Genomic DNA, 15,088 nt, shown 5'->3' with positions numbered 1-15,088 from the left:
AATGATATTGAATTATTTTTACAAAAGGAGATTTTACTACGCCTTGGGTTAACTGCCGTGGAAAATCCTGAAAAGTTCTTCTCATTGAAGGCCAATAATAATACCTTACGATGTGAAATACAGAGTGAATATTTCGAAATTGATTTCACCGAATCGAACACAATTGCTTCGATTTTAGGGTTTTCAAATAGAAAGTTACAAGATTCGAAAAAGCATTACTCCGATCTACCGGTTAACATAATTCGTGTGACCACAGTTCGAGTGGAGTGTAATATAGTTTACGGCTCATATTACAATAGTAAAATGTCACATACACTATACGAATTCGCACCGTCAGTGGACCCTGGATTCAGTATAAATATAGAACCTACGAACCCCATATATCTATCAGTCGACAGCGATCGTCCGATATCGAACATCACTCTGAGATTAATTGATCAAAGAGGAAAATTGGTTAACTTTCGAGGGGAGGAAATTGTAATTAGACTGGAACTGAAACGCGCGTCTTAATGGGATTTGTGTTTAAAATTGGTGGGGGTGTTCAACCAAACCACCGCCGACACCCAGAAACCTATAGACGAAGAAGATATAAAGTTAGAAGGAAATCTCCAAAGTCAGTCTGTAGAAAGATATCATTGCGAGCGGACAACCGTAGATTTCTTGAAAATTTAGGATATAATGTCCAGCCAAAAGTTAAATATATATCGCGAACCAATCGTAGATAATTCCATCGCTAGAGAGGAAGTTCACAGCTACAATCCATCAACAAATTCCTTTGAAAACAATGATACATTCACGATAGACTTAAATCAAGAGGATGTGTTATTCTCATTTTTTGAAAGCTATATTAGGATTGAGGGGAAATTTGATGAAAGGCTAGCCGTCCAAGCAGATGAAATTCATTTAACGCACAACTTACCTGCATTTCTATTCGAGTATATCGCATTCGAACATAATGGTACTGAAATCGAACGAGTTCGTGAACCCGGTTTAACATCACTCATTAGAACCCTATTACGACAGAATGATGTAGAGTGTAAAGCATTAGAAATAGCTGGGTTAAAGTGGCCTCTCGAAGGAGGTTTACCTACGGTCGGTGCAAACAAGAGTTTTGTATTTCAAATACCATTGAGCCATATATTTGGAGTATTTAGAGATTACAATCATGTGATGAGAGGACGCTTTAAATTCAGATTTGTTAGAAGTCGCACTGATTCAAATTGTTACACATCCATATCCACAACTGCAACATTGAGTACGGCAGTATTTACTCTAAAATCGGTAACACTGTTAGCTAAGCATATCTATCCAAGTCCATCCATTAAGTTTAAGTTGTTAGACGGTTTAAATAAAAATTCAAATATACCAATACCATTTCGTAAATGGTCATTCTATGAACTACCTTCAATAAGAAATGGAAACAAGGAGATTTGGTCGGTCACATCAACGACTAATAAAGGACGACCTCAATATGTTGTAGTTGCATTTCAAACTAAGCGAAAAGATAAAGTAAATTCAGATTGCACACTTTTCGATCACTTAAACATTACTGATCTTAAAGTTTACCTAAACTCATACTGCTATCCGTTTGAATCAATGAATTTGGACTTTAGAAATGAAAATTATGTGGAAATATATAAAATGTATACAGAGTTTCAATCATACATTTGGGAATCATCCCGAAAGCAACCAATCATGGATTTCATAAGCTTTAAAAGTAGGCCTCTATTCGTAATTGATACTACTAAGAACAATGATGAGGAAGCTGCACCTTCAAAATCCTGTGAGGTACGCATTGAAATTCAAAGCAGTCAAGACTTTCCAGCGGAGACAAAGGCATACTGCATCTTAATTCAAGACCCGATGTATACATATAAACCATTCAGTGGTGAGGTGTCGGTAATCATAAACTAGCATGATACTCACATTGATGATGATAAAATGTGGTTAGCCATAGAAAAACAACTTGGTATGACGTTAAAGACAAACGGTATGATACCCACATTGATAACAATGTGGTTAGCCACAGAGAAAAACAACTATGCAGGTGCAGGGGCAAGTATAGACAAACAGGATGTCCACAATGATAAATTGTGGTTAACCGTGGAAAAAAACAACTACCATTGACTATATAAATATGACGTCCATGCTATGCACACACATTAGTTACCATCATGACATTCAGACGTACGGCAGTTGTAGATATTCAAGGTGTTCAAGTCGATTCAGAATTTGAAGCCAGAGAAGTCACTCTCATAGATTTAGACACATCCCACACGTTACATCTACATCTTCAGTCAAGCAAACCATTCCGAGCGCTGAACGAAAAGGACCAGAAGTCTTGTAGATATTTAGAACGGCATCATCATCGATTGGGTTTTAACGATGGCTGGATCAGTCAAGGTATGGGTTTGAAGCTGCTCGATGATACCATTTCAAACTATGATCTCATCTATGTGAAGGGGAACCAGAAGGCACATTTTTTGAAAAATCGTCAATGCCATCCAAATCGATGTTGTAGGAATTTAAAGATTATCGACCTATCGCTAGAAAAATGTAATGTAGCCGAAGAGATTAAATTAAATGTTTCGTTAGATGTGTGTTGGTGTCATAACGGGTTCCCAGCCGTATGTTCGCAAAACAACGCATTAATATTAAAAAATTATGTGAACCAATCGAAATTTATGCTGTAAACCAATCAAAATGTATTGTACTGTAAAAAATAAATGTATATATTTTGTAAACTATTGAACTTTCATTCATTCAGTCCTTAACGTCCAACAAGTTAAGATGTACCTCCATATTAATTTTAAATCTATTTACCTGTTGATATATATATTGAAATATATATCTGGAACGTTAAACGACGATACTGATGATATTTATAACCTTCTTGTTAAGTATGGACATATTTCGGCGGTGGACTTTGACGAACAACCCAATTTACATTTAGATCGTCAGGAAATGTTAGCTGAAGGTCTATCTCACTTTCAAAATTACTATCATCTCCCTATAACAGGGGAGGCTGATAATGATACGTTAAAGCTACTGTTAAAACCCCGATGTGGTAATTTGGATGTTTATACAAATTTAAACTATAAACATATAACGCGTAAGTGGAACTTTACTAAAATTAAATGGGGTTTGTTCCAACCATATCATCTACAGTCCGTAGAGCTATTTAGAAAGGCGTTTAACGTTTGGTCTGAGCATATAAATTTACAATTTCAAAAAACTTATCGAGATATTAACATTTTAATCGGGTTTCGAAGTGTGAATCATACACTTATCCAAAATCCTAGGATAAATTGCCCCGCTAAATTTGACTGTAAAGGAGGTGTGCTAGCTCACGCAGAGTATCCGAGTATACATAAAGATAAAGTTGAAATTCATATAGACATAGACGAGAATTGGAATTTCACTAATAATAACGAAAATGAAGTCAATTTATTACCAGTTATTATACATGAAATTGGACACTCTTTAGGGTTAGATCATAATAATCGAAATGATTCCGTAATGTATGCATATTATGGTGGAGTTGAAACCTTAAGTCGGCATGACATTGATAATATACAGAGAATCTATGGACGTAAATCACTTGATAAACCTAGTATCTCTACAACAACCTCAATTCCCACTACAAATAGAACTCAAACTTCGACTACAACAAGAACAACAACAACAACAACAACAGTAAGGCCATCACCATCAACAACAACAACAACAACAATAAGGTCAACATCAGTTTCAACTGTCAACGTCTCCCATATATGCGATGTGGATGAAAAGTTCACAGCATTTTTAATTTACGATAAAATAGTCTACGTTTTCTTTAAGCAGTGGGTTTGGTTAATTGATCTAAAGACTAAAAAACCGATTCAATCCGAAGCTGTAAACATTTTAGATTGGATACACCCCTTGAGAGGGGTTTTAGACAATAGCGACTATGACTATGTAGTGTCAGTAGATTCAAATGGTCTATTCACATTTATTATCAAAAATGAAATATATATAATTGAAATTAAGAGTTTAACTGTAAGGTATAAATATAGATTTTCTGAAACGGAATTAGGTTTAACTGATGCAAGTAAAATTAGAGGTGTGGTTACCAGTAACTACGGTTTGACATACATCTTTTTCGATAAACATTACATCATTCAGGTAGATGAGTACTTTTACAGAAGAAAAAAGATTATAATGTCTGCAGATGAATTCTTTCCGGGAATTCCAAACAACTTCAGTGGTGTATATAAAACGTCTGATGGTTTATTAAATTTCTTTGTTGGAGATATAATTATCCGTTACAATGAATATTTAAAAGAGGTTGTGAGTAGTTCGGAAAAGAACCTATCTTTATTGGGTATATCTTGTCCCTATAAGTCTTTAATTGATCAACTCAAATATATATTGTCTACAATAATTTCATCAAATATCACAATTCCAGCGGAAAATTAAATATGTTATGTATGTATCAAATGTGATTTAATCTATGTAACGACAAACTTATTTGGGTTCTATGTAAATAAAAAATTTTCCACTTGTTTATACATTTGTGGTTTTTTTTTTGTTTTTCGAAGTAGAATTAATTATTATCTCGTCCAACTGTCATCCGTTTGTGGTTTTTTTGTTTTTTTGAAACTACTATCTGTTTTTCACCGCAATTATCTACAACTTGTTTTATTATTTAAAGACAATAGATATATAAAGGATGCTCTGGTTACCGAAAAGTTAATAGCATTTGTTCGTGATCTCGTAGACACCGTGTTATTTTTTTTATTTCCGAAAAGTGAAAAGAAAAAACTCTAAACATGTTTATTTGTGAGTTCTGTCAAGTGTCTTTTACGGTGAAACGTAATCTTGACAGGCATATGCGAGATAAACATAGTAAAACTAATTTCGATTGTACCGTGTGTGGAGGAACATTTTCAAGACGAGATAACTTGAACGTACATCTGAAACGATCCCATGACTTATCTATGAAACGTCAAGCACCACCACCACCACCACCACCATCAACCATCGAACATAAATCACATCTAGAGATGGAAGTTCCCGGTACATCTACTAAACAACAATCAAATTTGGAGATGGTAGTACCAACACCATCAACACCATCAACATCATCATCAACACCACCACCACCACCACCAGGTAATAAACGTCATCGATATTCAGCACGTCCAGAGTCCATGATCGAAAACGAGGGAAGGGTATGTCAAGTTTGTGGCCATTTACTACCATCACTTATCTCGCTTGAATGTCATCTTAGAACTGAGCATGTTGAAATAATCGATGATAATGTTAGAAAATTTAAGTCTTGCTATAAAAATAGGGTAGTTTGCTATAGAATTGATGGACCTCAACCTGATGATGATATACCGTCATATCTATTGAAATGTTGTGAAACAGTTAATCGACTGATTGAACAACATCTCAATAGGAATGGTTCGGTAAAAGCTCAGATTGAGTTATTAGCAAATTATATTAAGTCCGGATTTGATGATGATGACGGGAATGAGGAAATTATTATGTCGGAGAAAAATTTTAATACAAAATTTAGAATTATCACTGCCGCCACTGTGTTGAATGAGGTTTATGATGAGATGACTCGGGATGTTCTAAATCAAAGCGAAGAGTTTCAGGAGCGTGGGTCGGGGTGGGCTTTCCACTCTATATCTCACATGCTCCTGAACATCAATAAATTTGAGCCCATACCCGGGTCATCATATATTCGTTTACCTCATGATATCGAAAAGAAAAAGGCATGCATCAATATTAAGAATTATGAAGACGATGCATGTCTAGCGTGGTGTTTGATGGCAGCTCTTTATCCCGCAAAACTTCATCAAGACCGGACTTCAAGCTACCCTCACTATAGTGAAACACTTAATTTACAAGGTATTAGATTCCCCATTACTTTTAAAGACATTGTTAAAGTGGAAAAGTTAAATAATTTAAGCATTAATGTGTATGAGTTAGTTAGGAATTCGAATAAGTATACGGTGGAAGGACCAATTTATTTTACCAAACAAAGACGGGAAATTCATATAAATTTACTCTATTTATATGAAACCGGCGGGAAAAGTCATTTTGTATTAATTAAGAACCTATCCAGGCTTATATCACGTCAGTTTTCACGCCATGAGCATTCTATACACCTTTGTGATGGATGTATAACCCGATTTCCATCTGCTGAAAAATTAATTACACATCAGAATCACGATTGTAATCATATAAAAACAATTGTTCCCACGATAAATTTAAAATCAAAACCTAATTATTTTGGCTTACACACTCCCGAAAATATTTTATCATTTAATAACTATAAATTCACACAGATGGTCCCGTTCGTTATATATGCAGACTTCGAATCGATTCTACAACCCATCGATTTTTGTGAGCCCAATTCATCTAAATCTTTTACCGAAAAAGTTGAGATGCATCAACCCTACAGTTTCGCGTATTATATCGTTTCCACGATTGATAGTAGTTTTAATAAATTTGAAACGTATACAGGACTTGATGCATCTCACGTTTTTATCACAAAATTAATCGATGATGTTAAATTTATCTATAATAAATACTTGAAAACCGTAAAACCAATGATACCTTTAACAACCGATGAGCAACGCAATTTCGATTCAGCTGAAAATTGTTATATTTGCCAAAATCCTTTCACATCTGACCAGGTTAAGGTACGCGATCATTGTCATATTGATGGTAAATACCGGGGACCCGCCCATGCAAATTTCAATCTAAATTTTAAACTTCCAAATTCTATTCCAATATTCTTTCATAATTTTAGCGGTTATGATTGCCATTTATTTATTAAAGAAATGGCTGATGCTGATGAATATGGACTTGATGTATTGCCGAACAATAAAGAAAAATATATCAGTTTCAGTAAAAGAGTGTTTGTCGATAAATTAATCAATGAAGATAAAACTGTGGAAAATATTTTCTTAAAATTAAGATTTGTTGATTCGTTTAGATTTATGGCATCTTCATTAGACTCATTAGCCGGTAACCTCGAAATAAATGACTTTATCAATATACGTAAATTCTTTTCACACCCGGAACATTTTAAATTGTTAACGAAAAAGGGTGTATTTCCATACAATTATATAGCCTCTTTCGACAAACTAAAAGATACATCACTACCATCTAAAAGCATGTTTTACAACAAATTAAATTTAGAAGACATAAGCGATGAGCAATATTCGCACGCTCAATGTGTGTGGAAAGAATTTAATTGTCAAAATTTGAAACAATATTCCGACTTGTATTTAAAGACAGATGTTCTTTTATTGACTGATGTATTTGAAAAATTCAGGCAAGTTTGTTTTAAAACTTACGATTTAGATCCCGCGCATTATTATACGGCACCGGGGCTATCTTGGGATGCCATGTTAAAATTTACCAAAATTAAATTAGAATTATTGACGGATATAGATCAAGTTCATTTTATTAAGAAAGGTATCCGTGGAGGTATTTCTCAATGCTCCCTACGGTACGCCAAAGCTAATAATAAATATATGGATAATTATAACCCCAATTTACAATCATCGCATTTAATGTATTGGGACGCGAATAATTTGTATGGATGGGCGATGTCGCAATATTTACCGGTTTCCAGTTTCAAGTGGTTAGATGATACCCAAATTCTAAATTTTAATTTTAATAATATATCAGATACTTCAGATTACGGTTACATTTTAGATGTAGATATCGAATACCCCGAGTATTTGCATGATACGCATAATGATTTACCTTTTTTATGTGAAAACATTTTACCACCTAACGGTAGATGTGAAAGCGATAAAAGGTTGATTCCAAATTTATTTAATAAAACAAATTATGTTGTGCATTATAGAAATTTAAAGCAGGCCGTTGCTAACGGTCTTAAAGTTTCTAAAATTAATAGAGTTTTATCGTTCAGACAGTCTATCTGGTTGAAATCTTACATCGATAAGAATACAGCATTACGCCAATACGCTAATAATTCTTTTGAAAAAGATTTTTTCAAGTTAATGAATAATGCGGTTTTTGGTAAAACCATGGAAAATGTAGATAAGCGAGTCGATGTAAGATTAGTGACCAGTTGGGATGATGTTCATACTAGCGAAATCTCCGGTCGTCCTCGTTTAGGAGCTCGGAGTTTAATTGCGAAATTGAATTTTAAAAGCATAAGCATATTCACAGAAACGTTTTCGGCAATTCAAATGGATCGTCTCCATGTCGTTTACGATAAACCTCTATATGTTGGTTTTACGGTTTTAGAATTGTCTAAATTGTTAATGTATAATTTTTATTATGATTTCTTAAAACCAAAGTACGGTGAATCTATTCGCTTATGTTACATGGATACCGATAGCTTCACCGTACTAATTGATTCCGATGATGTTTATAGAGACGTGAAATTGAATTTAGATAAATTTGACACATCGAACTACAGTCCTGATAATCAGTTTGACATACCGTTACATAATAAAGCTGTTTTGGGTAAAATGAAAGACGAGAATTGCGGAAACACAATGGTTGAATTTATCGGTTTGAGGTCTAAAGTGTATGCGAATAGGGTCGCTGATGGTCGGGTTACAAAGAAATCTAAAGGTGTTAAGAAAGCTATTGTTAAACATAACAAATCTTTTCAAAATTATTTAGATTGTTTAAATTCAAAATCGGTTTTATTTAAAAAACAAACGTTATTTAGAAGTTTCAATCATAACATATTTACAGCATTACAAAATAAATTGGTTCTATCACCAAATGACTCCAAGCGATATATTTGTAATAATGGAATTAATACATTCGCTTGGGGTCATTATAGTATTAATGACGATAGTACTTAGTTTAAATTTTTTCGTATTTATTCTAATAATTTATTCGTATTTAATTATGCAATAACAGGAAGTTTGATTTCTTTAAAACCTCAACGCTTTGAGGTTTCGATATTAATTAATTCGCAAAATGTGCATTTCCTGTTAAATTATCGATTTTAAAACCTCAATCCTTTGGGTTTGATAATAATTTACATTGCGCAATTCCTTATGATTGGCTACCTCTATCAAAGTTTTTTTCCTCCTCCTGGAAAAGTTTACATTATATATAAAGATTTTATACCACTACTTTAGTTCAGTTCCAAACTTCTTACAAAAATAACATCCGGATGCAAATTTTTACGTTAGTGGAGCGGTTTTACTATAAAATTTAGCATTAACAAGTGGGCCTTGACGGTTGATCTCAAAATATTTTTCATCTATTCGAGTTCAATTTTCAAGACTCATTGTTATTACTACTTCTACTTCTAAATTGGATTTTAATTTTTATTCATGAAGTTACTAAAGTCAGTAAGTGAAAAATATCCATTTAAGCTATTTCTAATCGATAATATTAATGCGGGACTTGTCAGCTGATAATTTGTTAAATTAAAATTATCAGCTTTCCGGTACCGTGCTAATATATATTAAATTTATCAACTTTTTTCTTTTAATCTCATTTTTCCAATCGATTTTATTATTACTATTAGAGATCACATTAATAGATTTATTTTATCTTCAAAAATTTTCAATGTTCATTATATTTTCTTTTTGAATTAATAGCAATTACAGTTCCACTTCAGATATATATTCAATAACGTACTCATAAGTTTCGGGCATTTTTTATTATAAAAATTTCCGGTCCTTTGAGTACATTATTGTAATATTAAAATTCTTCAATTATGTTATACCGTAGAGAGAGAAGAGATACGTTCCGCTTCAAATATATATATATTAAATGTCAATCACTTAGTCTCGATAATTTTCTTTTTATAATAAAATTTCGAATCTTAAGTGATAGATATTGATCTATTTTACGTTCCACTTCAAATATATATATATTAAATGTCAATCACTTAGTCTCGATAATTTTCTTTTTATAATAAAATTTCGAATCTTAAGTGATAGATATTGTTATATTAAAATTCTTCAATTATGTTATACCCAAGAATTGATATCTATTTTACGTTCCATTTCAAATGTATACAATGTCGAACGCTAATGTCCCAGTTTTTTTTTTAAACAAATCTGAGACGTAGCGTTCGCCATTGCTATATATTGCTATTCTTCAATTATTTATTTTACACCACACATATTCATATTTTTTTCTAATATATTCTTCCAATATACTTGACGTAAATCTAAAGTACAACAGGTTTTTATTTTTTTTACAAAATCTGTTGCTTTAGATTTACATTAATATATATATATATATTATTTCATCACTTTACGTTTAGTTCTGGTATATTCAATGTATAAATTCAAATGAACCATACTTTGCTTCTAAAATAAGTATGGTACATTATGAATTTTACATTGGGTATATATTAATATTCTTCAATTATTCCATATACTTTTGAGTTACACCACTTTATACTCTTTTTTTGTTAACTGCGTATGATGTGGATTGAGTCTGTAGCTCATTTGATTTTTTTAATTAGCTACACCTCCGTCCAGATTAGCGTCGTTTATTTTTCATCATAATTTTCATATGCTACAGATTATGTATTGTTTTTTGTGTCAAGTTAATATAATTTAAAAATACTATGTTCTTTCTTTCTATATTATGCTTTGAAATGTAATTAATTTTTTTTTTTAATTGTGAATCATAGATTATATTATGCTTTGAAATGCAATTAATTTTTTAAAAATGTTAATCACACATTATTTTTATATATTGTTTATATATATTATGCTTTGAAATGTAATTAATTTTTTTAAAAAATGTTAATCACACATTATTTTTATATATTGTTTATATATATTATGCTTTGAAATGTAATTAATTTTTTTAAAAAATGTTAATCACACATTATTTTTATATATTGTTTATATATATTATGCTTTGAAATGTAATTATTTTTTTAAAAAATGTTAATCACACATTATTTTTATATATTGTTTATATAATATTATGCTTTGAAATGTATTAATTTTTTTTTAAAATTGTTAATATATTTATTTTTTTGTAATAAGTTTTTTCATTTCTAATCCTATATCCCCACCACCACCATTTAATTTTTCAGCTCAAGTTACACCAATTTAAAGTTCAATTCTCAATCACAGTCGATCGACGTCATTACATTTAAATTTTTCAGTTTAATTTCATAAAAAATTCTAAAAGATTAAAAGTTAATTTATTTAAATTTTTCAGTTTAATTTCATAAAAAAATTCTAAAAGATTACAAGTTCATTTATTTAAATTTTTCAGTTTAATTTCATAAAAAAATTCTAAAAGATTAAAAGTTAATTTATTTATTTATATTAATTTAAATTTTTCTATTTAATTTTCTAAAAATCCCTAGATCTCTAGTTACTTTTAATACCAACCTAATTTTTTTTCCCCCAAACTTTAGTTGGTATCCCCCCCTATACCTAATACATTGAGGCGTGACGTCACCGCAGGAGCAGCAGGAGCAACTTCCGGTCTAGAACCGGCATTCTTACACTACTACGCTCCAATGTGACATTTGGCATCTAAATATCACATATATGGTCGACAGAATTACCGGAACCAAAAGTGATAGAAAGTTCAAACATGTCTCAGAACGGCGTATAACGTCATAATATAACGTTTTGGGCACATTTTGTTTTTTATCTCCAACATGCTCAAAGATGTCATTTGGCGTCTGAATATCACAAATATGGTCAACAGAATTATCGAAACCAAAAGTGATAGAAAGTTCAAACATGTCTCAGAATGGCGTAAAACGTCATAATATCACGTTTTGGGCACATTTTGTTTTTTATCTCCAACTTGCTCCAAGATGTCATTTGGCGCCTGTATATCACAAATATGGTCAACAGAATTATCGGAACCAAAAGTGATAGAAAGTTCAAACATGTCTCAGAACGGCGTATAACGTCATAATATCACGTTTTGGGCACATTTTGTTTTTTATCTCCAACATGCTCCAATGTGACATTTGGCATCTAAATAACACATATATGGTCGACAGAATTACCGGAACCAAAAGTGATAGAAAGTTCAAACATGTCTCAGGACGGCGTATAACGTCATAATATCACGTTTTGGGCATATTTTGATTTTATCTCCAACATGCTCCAATGTGACATTAGGCATCTGAATATCACATATATGGTCGACAGAATTACCGGAACCAAAAGTGATAGAAAGTTCAAACATGTCTCAGAACGGCGTATAACGTCATAATATAACGTTTTGGGCACATTTTGTTTTTTATCTCCAACATGCTCCAATGTGACATTAGGCATCTGAATATCACATATATGGTCGACAGAATTACCGGAACCAAAAGTGATAGAAAGTTCAAACATGTCTCAGAACGGCGTATAACGTCATAATATAACGTTTTGGGCACATTTTGTTTTTTATCTCCAACATGATCCAATGTGACATTTGGCATCTAAATATCACATATATGGTCGACAGAATTACCGGAACCAAAAGTGATAGAAAGTTCAAACATGTCTCAGAACGGCGTATAACGTCATAATATCACGTTTTGGGCACATTTTGTTTTTTATCTCCAACATGCTCAAAGATGTCATTTGGCGTCTGAATATCACAAATATGGTCAACAGAATTATCGAAACCAAAAGTGATAGAAAGTTCAAACATGTCTCAGAAAGGCGTAAAACGTCATAATATCACGTTTTGGGCACATTTTGTTTTTTATCTCCAACATGCTCCAATGTGACATTTGGCATCTAAATAACACATATATGGTCGACAGAATTACCGGAACCAAAAGTGATAGAAAGTTCAAACATGTCTCAGGACGGCGTATAACGTCATAATATCACGTTTTGGGCATATTTTGATTTTATCTCCAACATGCTCCAATGTGACATTAGGCATCTGAATATCACATATATGGTCGACAGAATTACCGGAACCAAAAGTGATAGAAAGTTCAAACATGTCTCAGAACGGCGTATAACGTCATAATATAACGTTTTGGGCACATTTTGTTTTTTATCTCCAACATGCTCCAATGTGACATTTGGCATCTGAATATCACATATATGGTCGACAGAATTACCGGAACCAAAAGTGATAGAAAGTTCAAACATGTCTCAGAACGGCGTATAACGTCATAATATCACGTTTTGGGCACATTTTATTTTTTATCTCCAACATATTCCAAGATGTCATTTGGCGCCTGAATATCACAAATATGGTCAACAGAATTATCGGAACCAAAAGTGATAGAAAGTTCAAACATGGCTCAGAACGGCGTATAACGTCATAATATCACGTTTTGGGCGCATTTTGTTTTTTATCTCCAACATGCTCCAAGATGTCATTTGGGGCCTGAATATCACAAATATGGTCAACAGAATTATCGGAACCAAAAGTGATAGAAAGTTCAAACATGGCTCAGAACGGCGTATAACGTCATAATATCACGTTTTGGGCACATTTTGATTTTATTTCCAACATGCTCCAATGTGACATTTGGTATCTGAATATCACATATATGGTCGACAGAATTACCGGAACCAAAAGTGATAGAAAGTTCAAACATGTCTCAGAACGGCGTAAAACCTCATAATATCACGTTTTGGGCACATTTTGTTTTTTATCTCCAACATGCTCCAAGATGTCATTTGGGGCCTGAATATCACAAATATGGTCAACAGAATTATCGGAACCAAAAGTGATAGAAAGTTCAAACATGGCTCAGAACGGCGTATAACGTCATAATATCACGTTTTGGGCACATTTTGTTTTTTATCTCCAACATGCTCCAAGATGTCATTTGGCGCCTGAATATCACAAATATGGTCAACAGAATTATCGAAACCAAAAGTGATAGAAAGTTCAAACATGTCTCAGAACGGCGTATAACGTCATAATATAACGTTTTGGGCACAGTTTGTTTTTTATCTCCAACATGCTCCAATGTGACATTTGGCATCTGAATATCACATATATGGTCGACAGAATTACCGGAACCAAAAGTGATGGAAAGTTCAAACATGTCTCAGAACGACGTATAACGTCATAATATCACGTTTTGGGCACATTTTGTTTTTTATCTCCAACATGCTCCAAGATGTCATTTGGCGCCTGAATATCACAAATATGGTCAACAGAATTATCGAAACCAAAAGTGATAGAAAGTTCAAACATGTCTCAGAACGGCGTATAACGTCATAATATCACGTTTTGGGCACATTTTGTTTTTTATCTCCAACATGCTCCAAGATGTCATTTGGCGCCTGAATATCACAAATATGGTCAACAGAATTATCGAAACCAAAAGTGATAGAAAGTTCAAACATGTCTCAGAACGGCGTATAACGTCATAATATAACGTTTTGGGCACAGTTTGTTTTTTATCTCCAACATGCTCCAATGTGACATTTGGCATCTGAATATCACATATATGGTCGACAGAATTACCGGAACCAAAAGTGATGGAAAGTTCAAACATGTCTCAGAACGACGTATAACGTCATAATATCACGTTTTGGGCACATTTTGTTTTTTATCTCCAACATGCTCCAAGATGTCATTTGGCGCCTGAATATCACAAATATGGTCAACAGAATTATCGAAACCAAAAGTGATAGAAAGTTCAAACATGTCTCAGAACGGCGTATAACGTCATAATATAACGTTTTGGGCACAGTTTGTTTTTTATCTCCAACATGCTCCAATGTGACATTTGGCATCTGAATATCACATATATGGTCGACAGAATTACCGGAACCAAAAGTGATAGAAAGTTCAAACATATCTCAGAACGGCGTATAACGTCATAATATCACGTTTTGGGCACATTTTGTTTTTTATCTCCAACATGCTCCAAGATGTCATTTGGCGCCTGAATATCACAAATATGGTCAAAAGAATTATCGAAACCAAAAGTGATAGAAAGTTCAAACATGTCTCAGAACGGCGTATAACGTCATAATATCACGTTTTGGGCACATTTTGTTTTTTATCTCCAACATGCTCCAATGTGACATTTGGCATCTAAATAACACATATATGGTCGACAGAATTACCGGAACCAAAAGTGATAGAAAGTTCAAACATGTCTCAGGACGGC

At 33.0% G+C, this 15,088-nt stretch overlaps 2 protein-coding genes across 2 annotated transcripts; both read left to right on the top strand.

Moving 5' to 3' along the window:
* Positions 1-2,174: 2,174 nt before the first annotated feature.
* Positions 2,175-4,458, top strand: LOC111416701 (matrix metalloproteinase-16-like). The gene is made up of 2 exons (XM_071200805.1): positions 2,175-2,403; positions 2,768-4,458. Exons 1-2 carry the CDS (start codon positions 2,175-2,177, stop codon positions 4,456-4,458), a joined length of 1,920 nt encoding a protein of 639 aa, XP_071056906.1.
* Positions 4,459-4,871: 413 nt separating this feature from the next.
* Positions 4,872-8,855, top strand: LOC139432311 (uncharacterized). The gene has a single exon (XM_071200804.1). The coding sequence runs from the start codon at positions 4,872-4,874 to the stop codon at positions 8,853-8,855; it is 3,984 nt and encodes a 1,327-aa protein (XP_071056905.1).
* Positions 8,856-15,088: the final 6,233 nt, after the last annotated feature.

Source organism: Onthophagus taurus, unplaced genomic scaffold, assembly GCF_036711975.1.
Source record: "Onthophagus taurus isolate NC unplaced genomic scaffold, IU_Otau_3.0 ScKx7SY_14, whole genome shotgun sequence".
Classification (NCBI taxonomy): domain Eukaryota; kingdom Metazoa; phylum Arthropoda; class Insecta; order Coleoptera; family Scarabaeidae; genus Onthophagus; species Onthophagus taurus.
The sequence above is the reverse complement of the archived record's forward strand: the minus strand, read 5'-3'. Positions and strand labels throughout refer to the sequence as shown.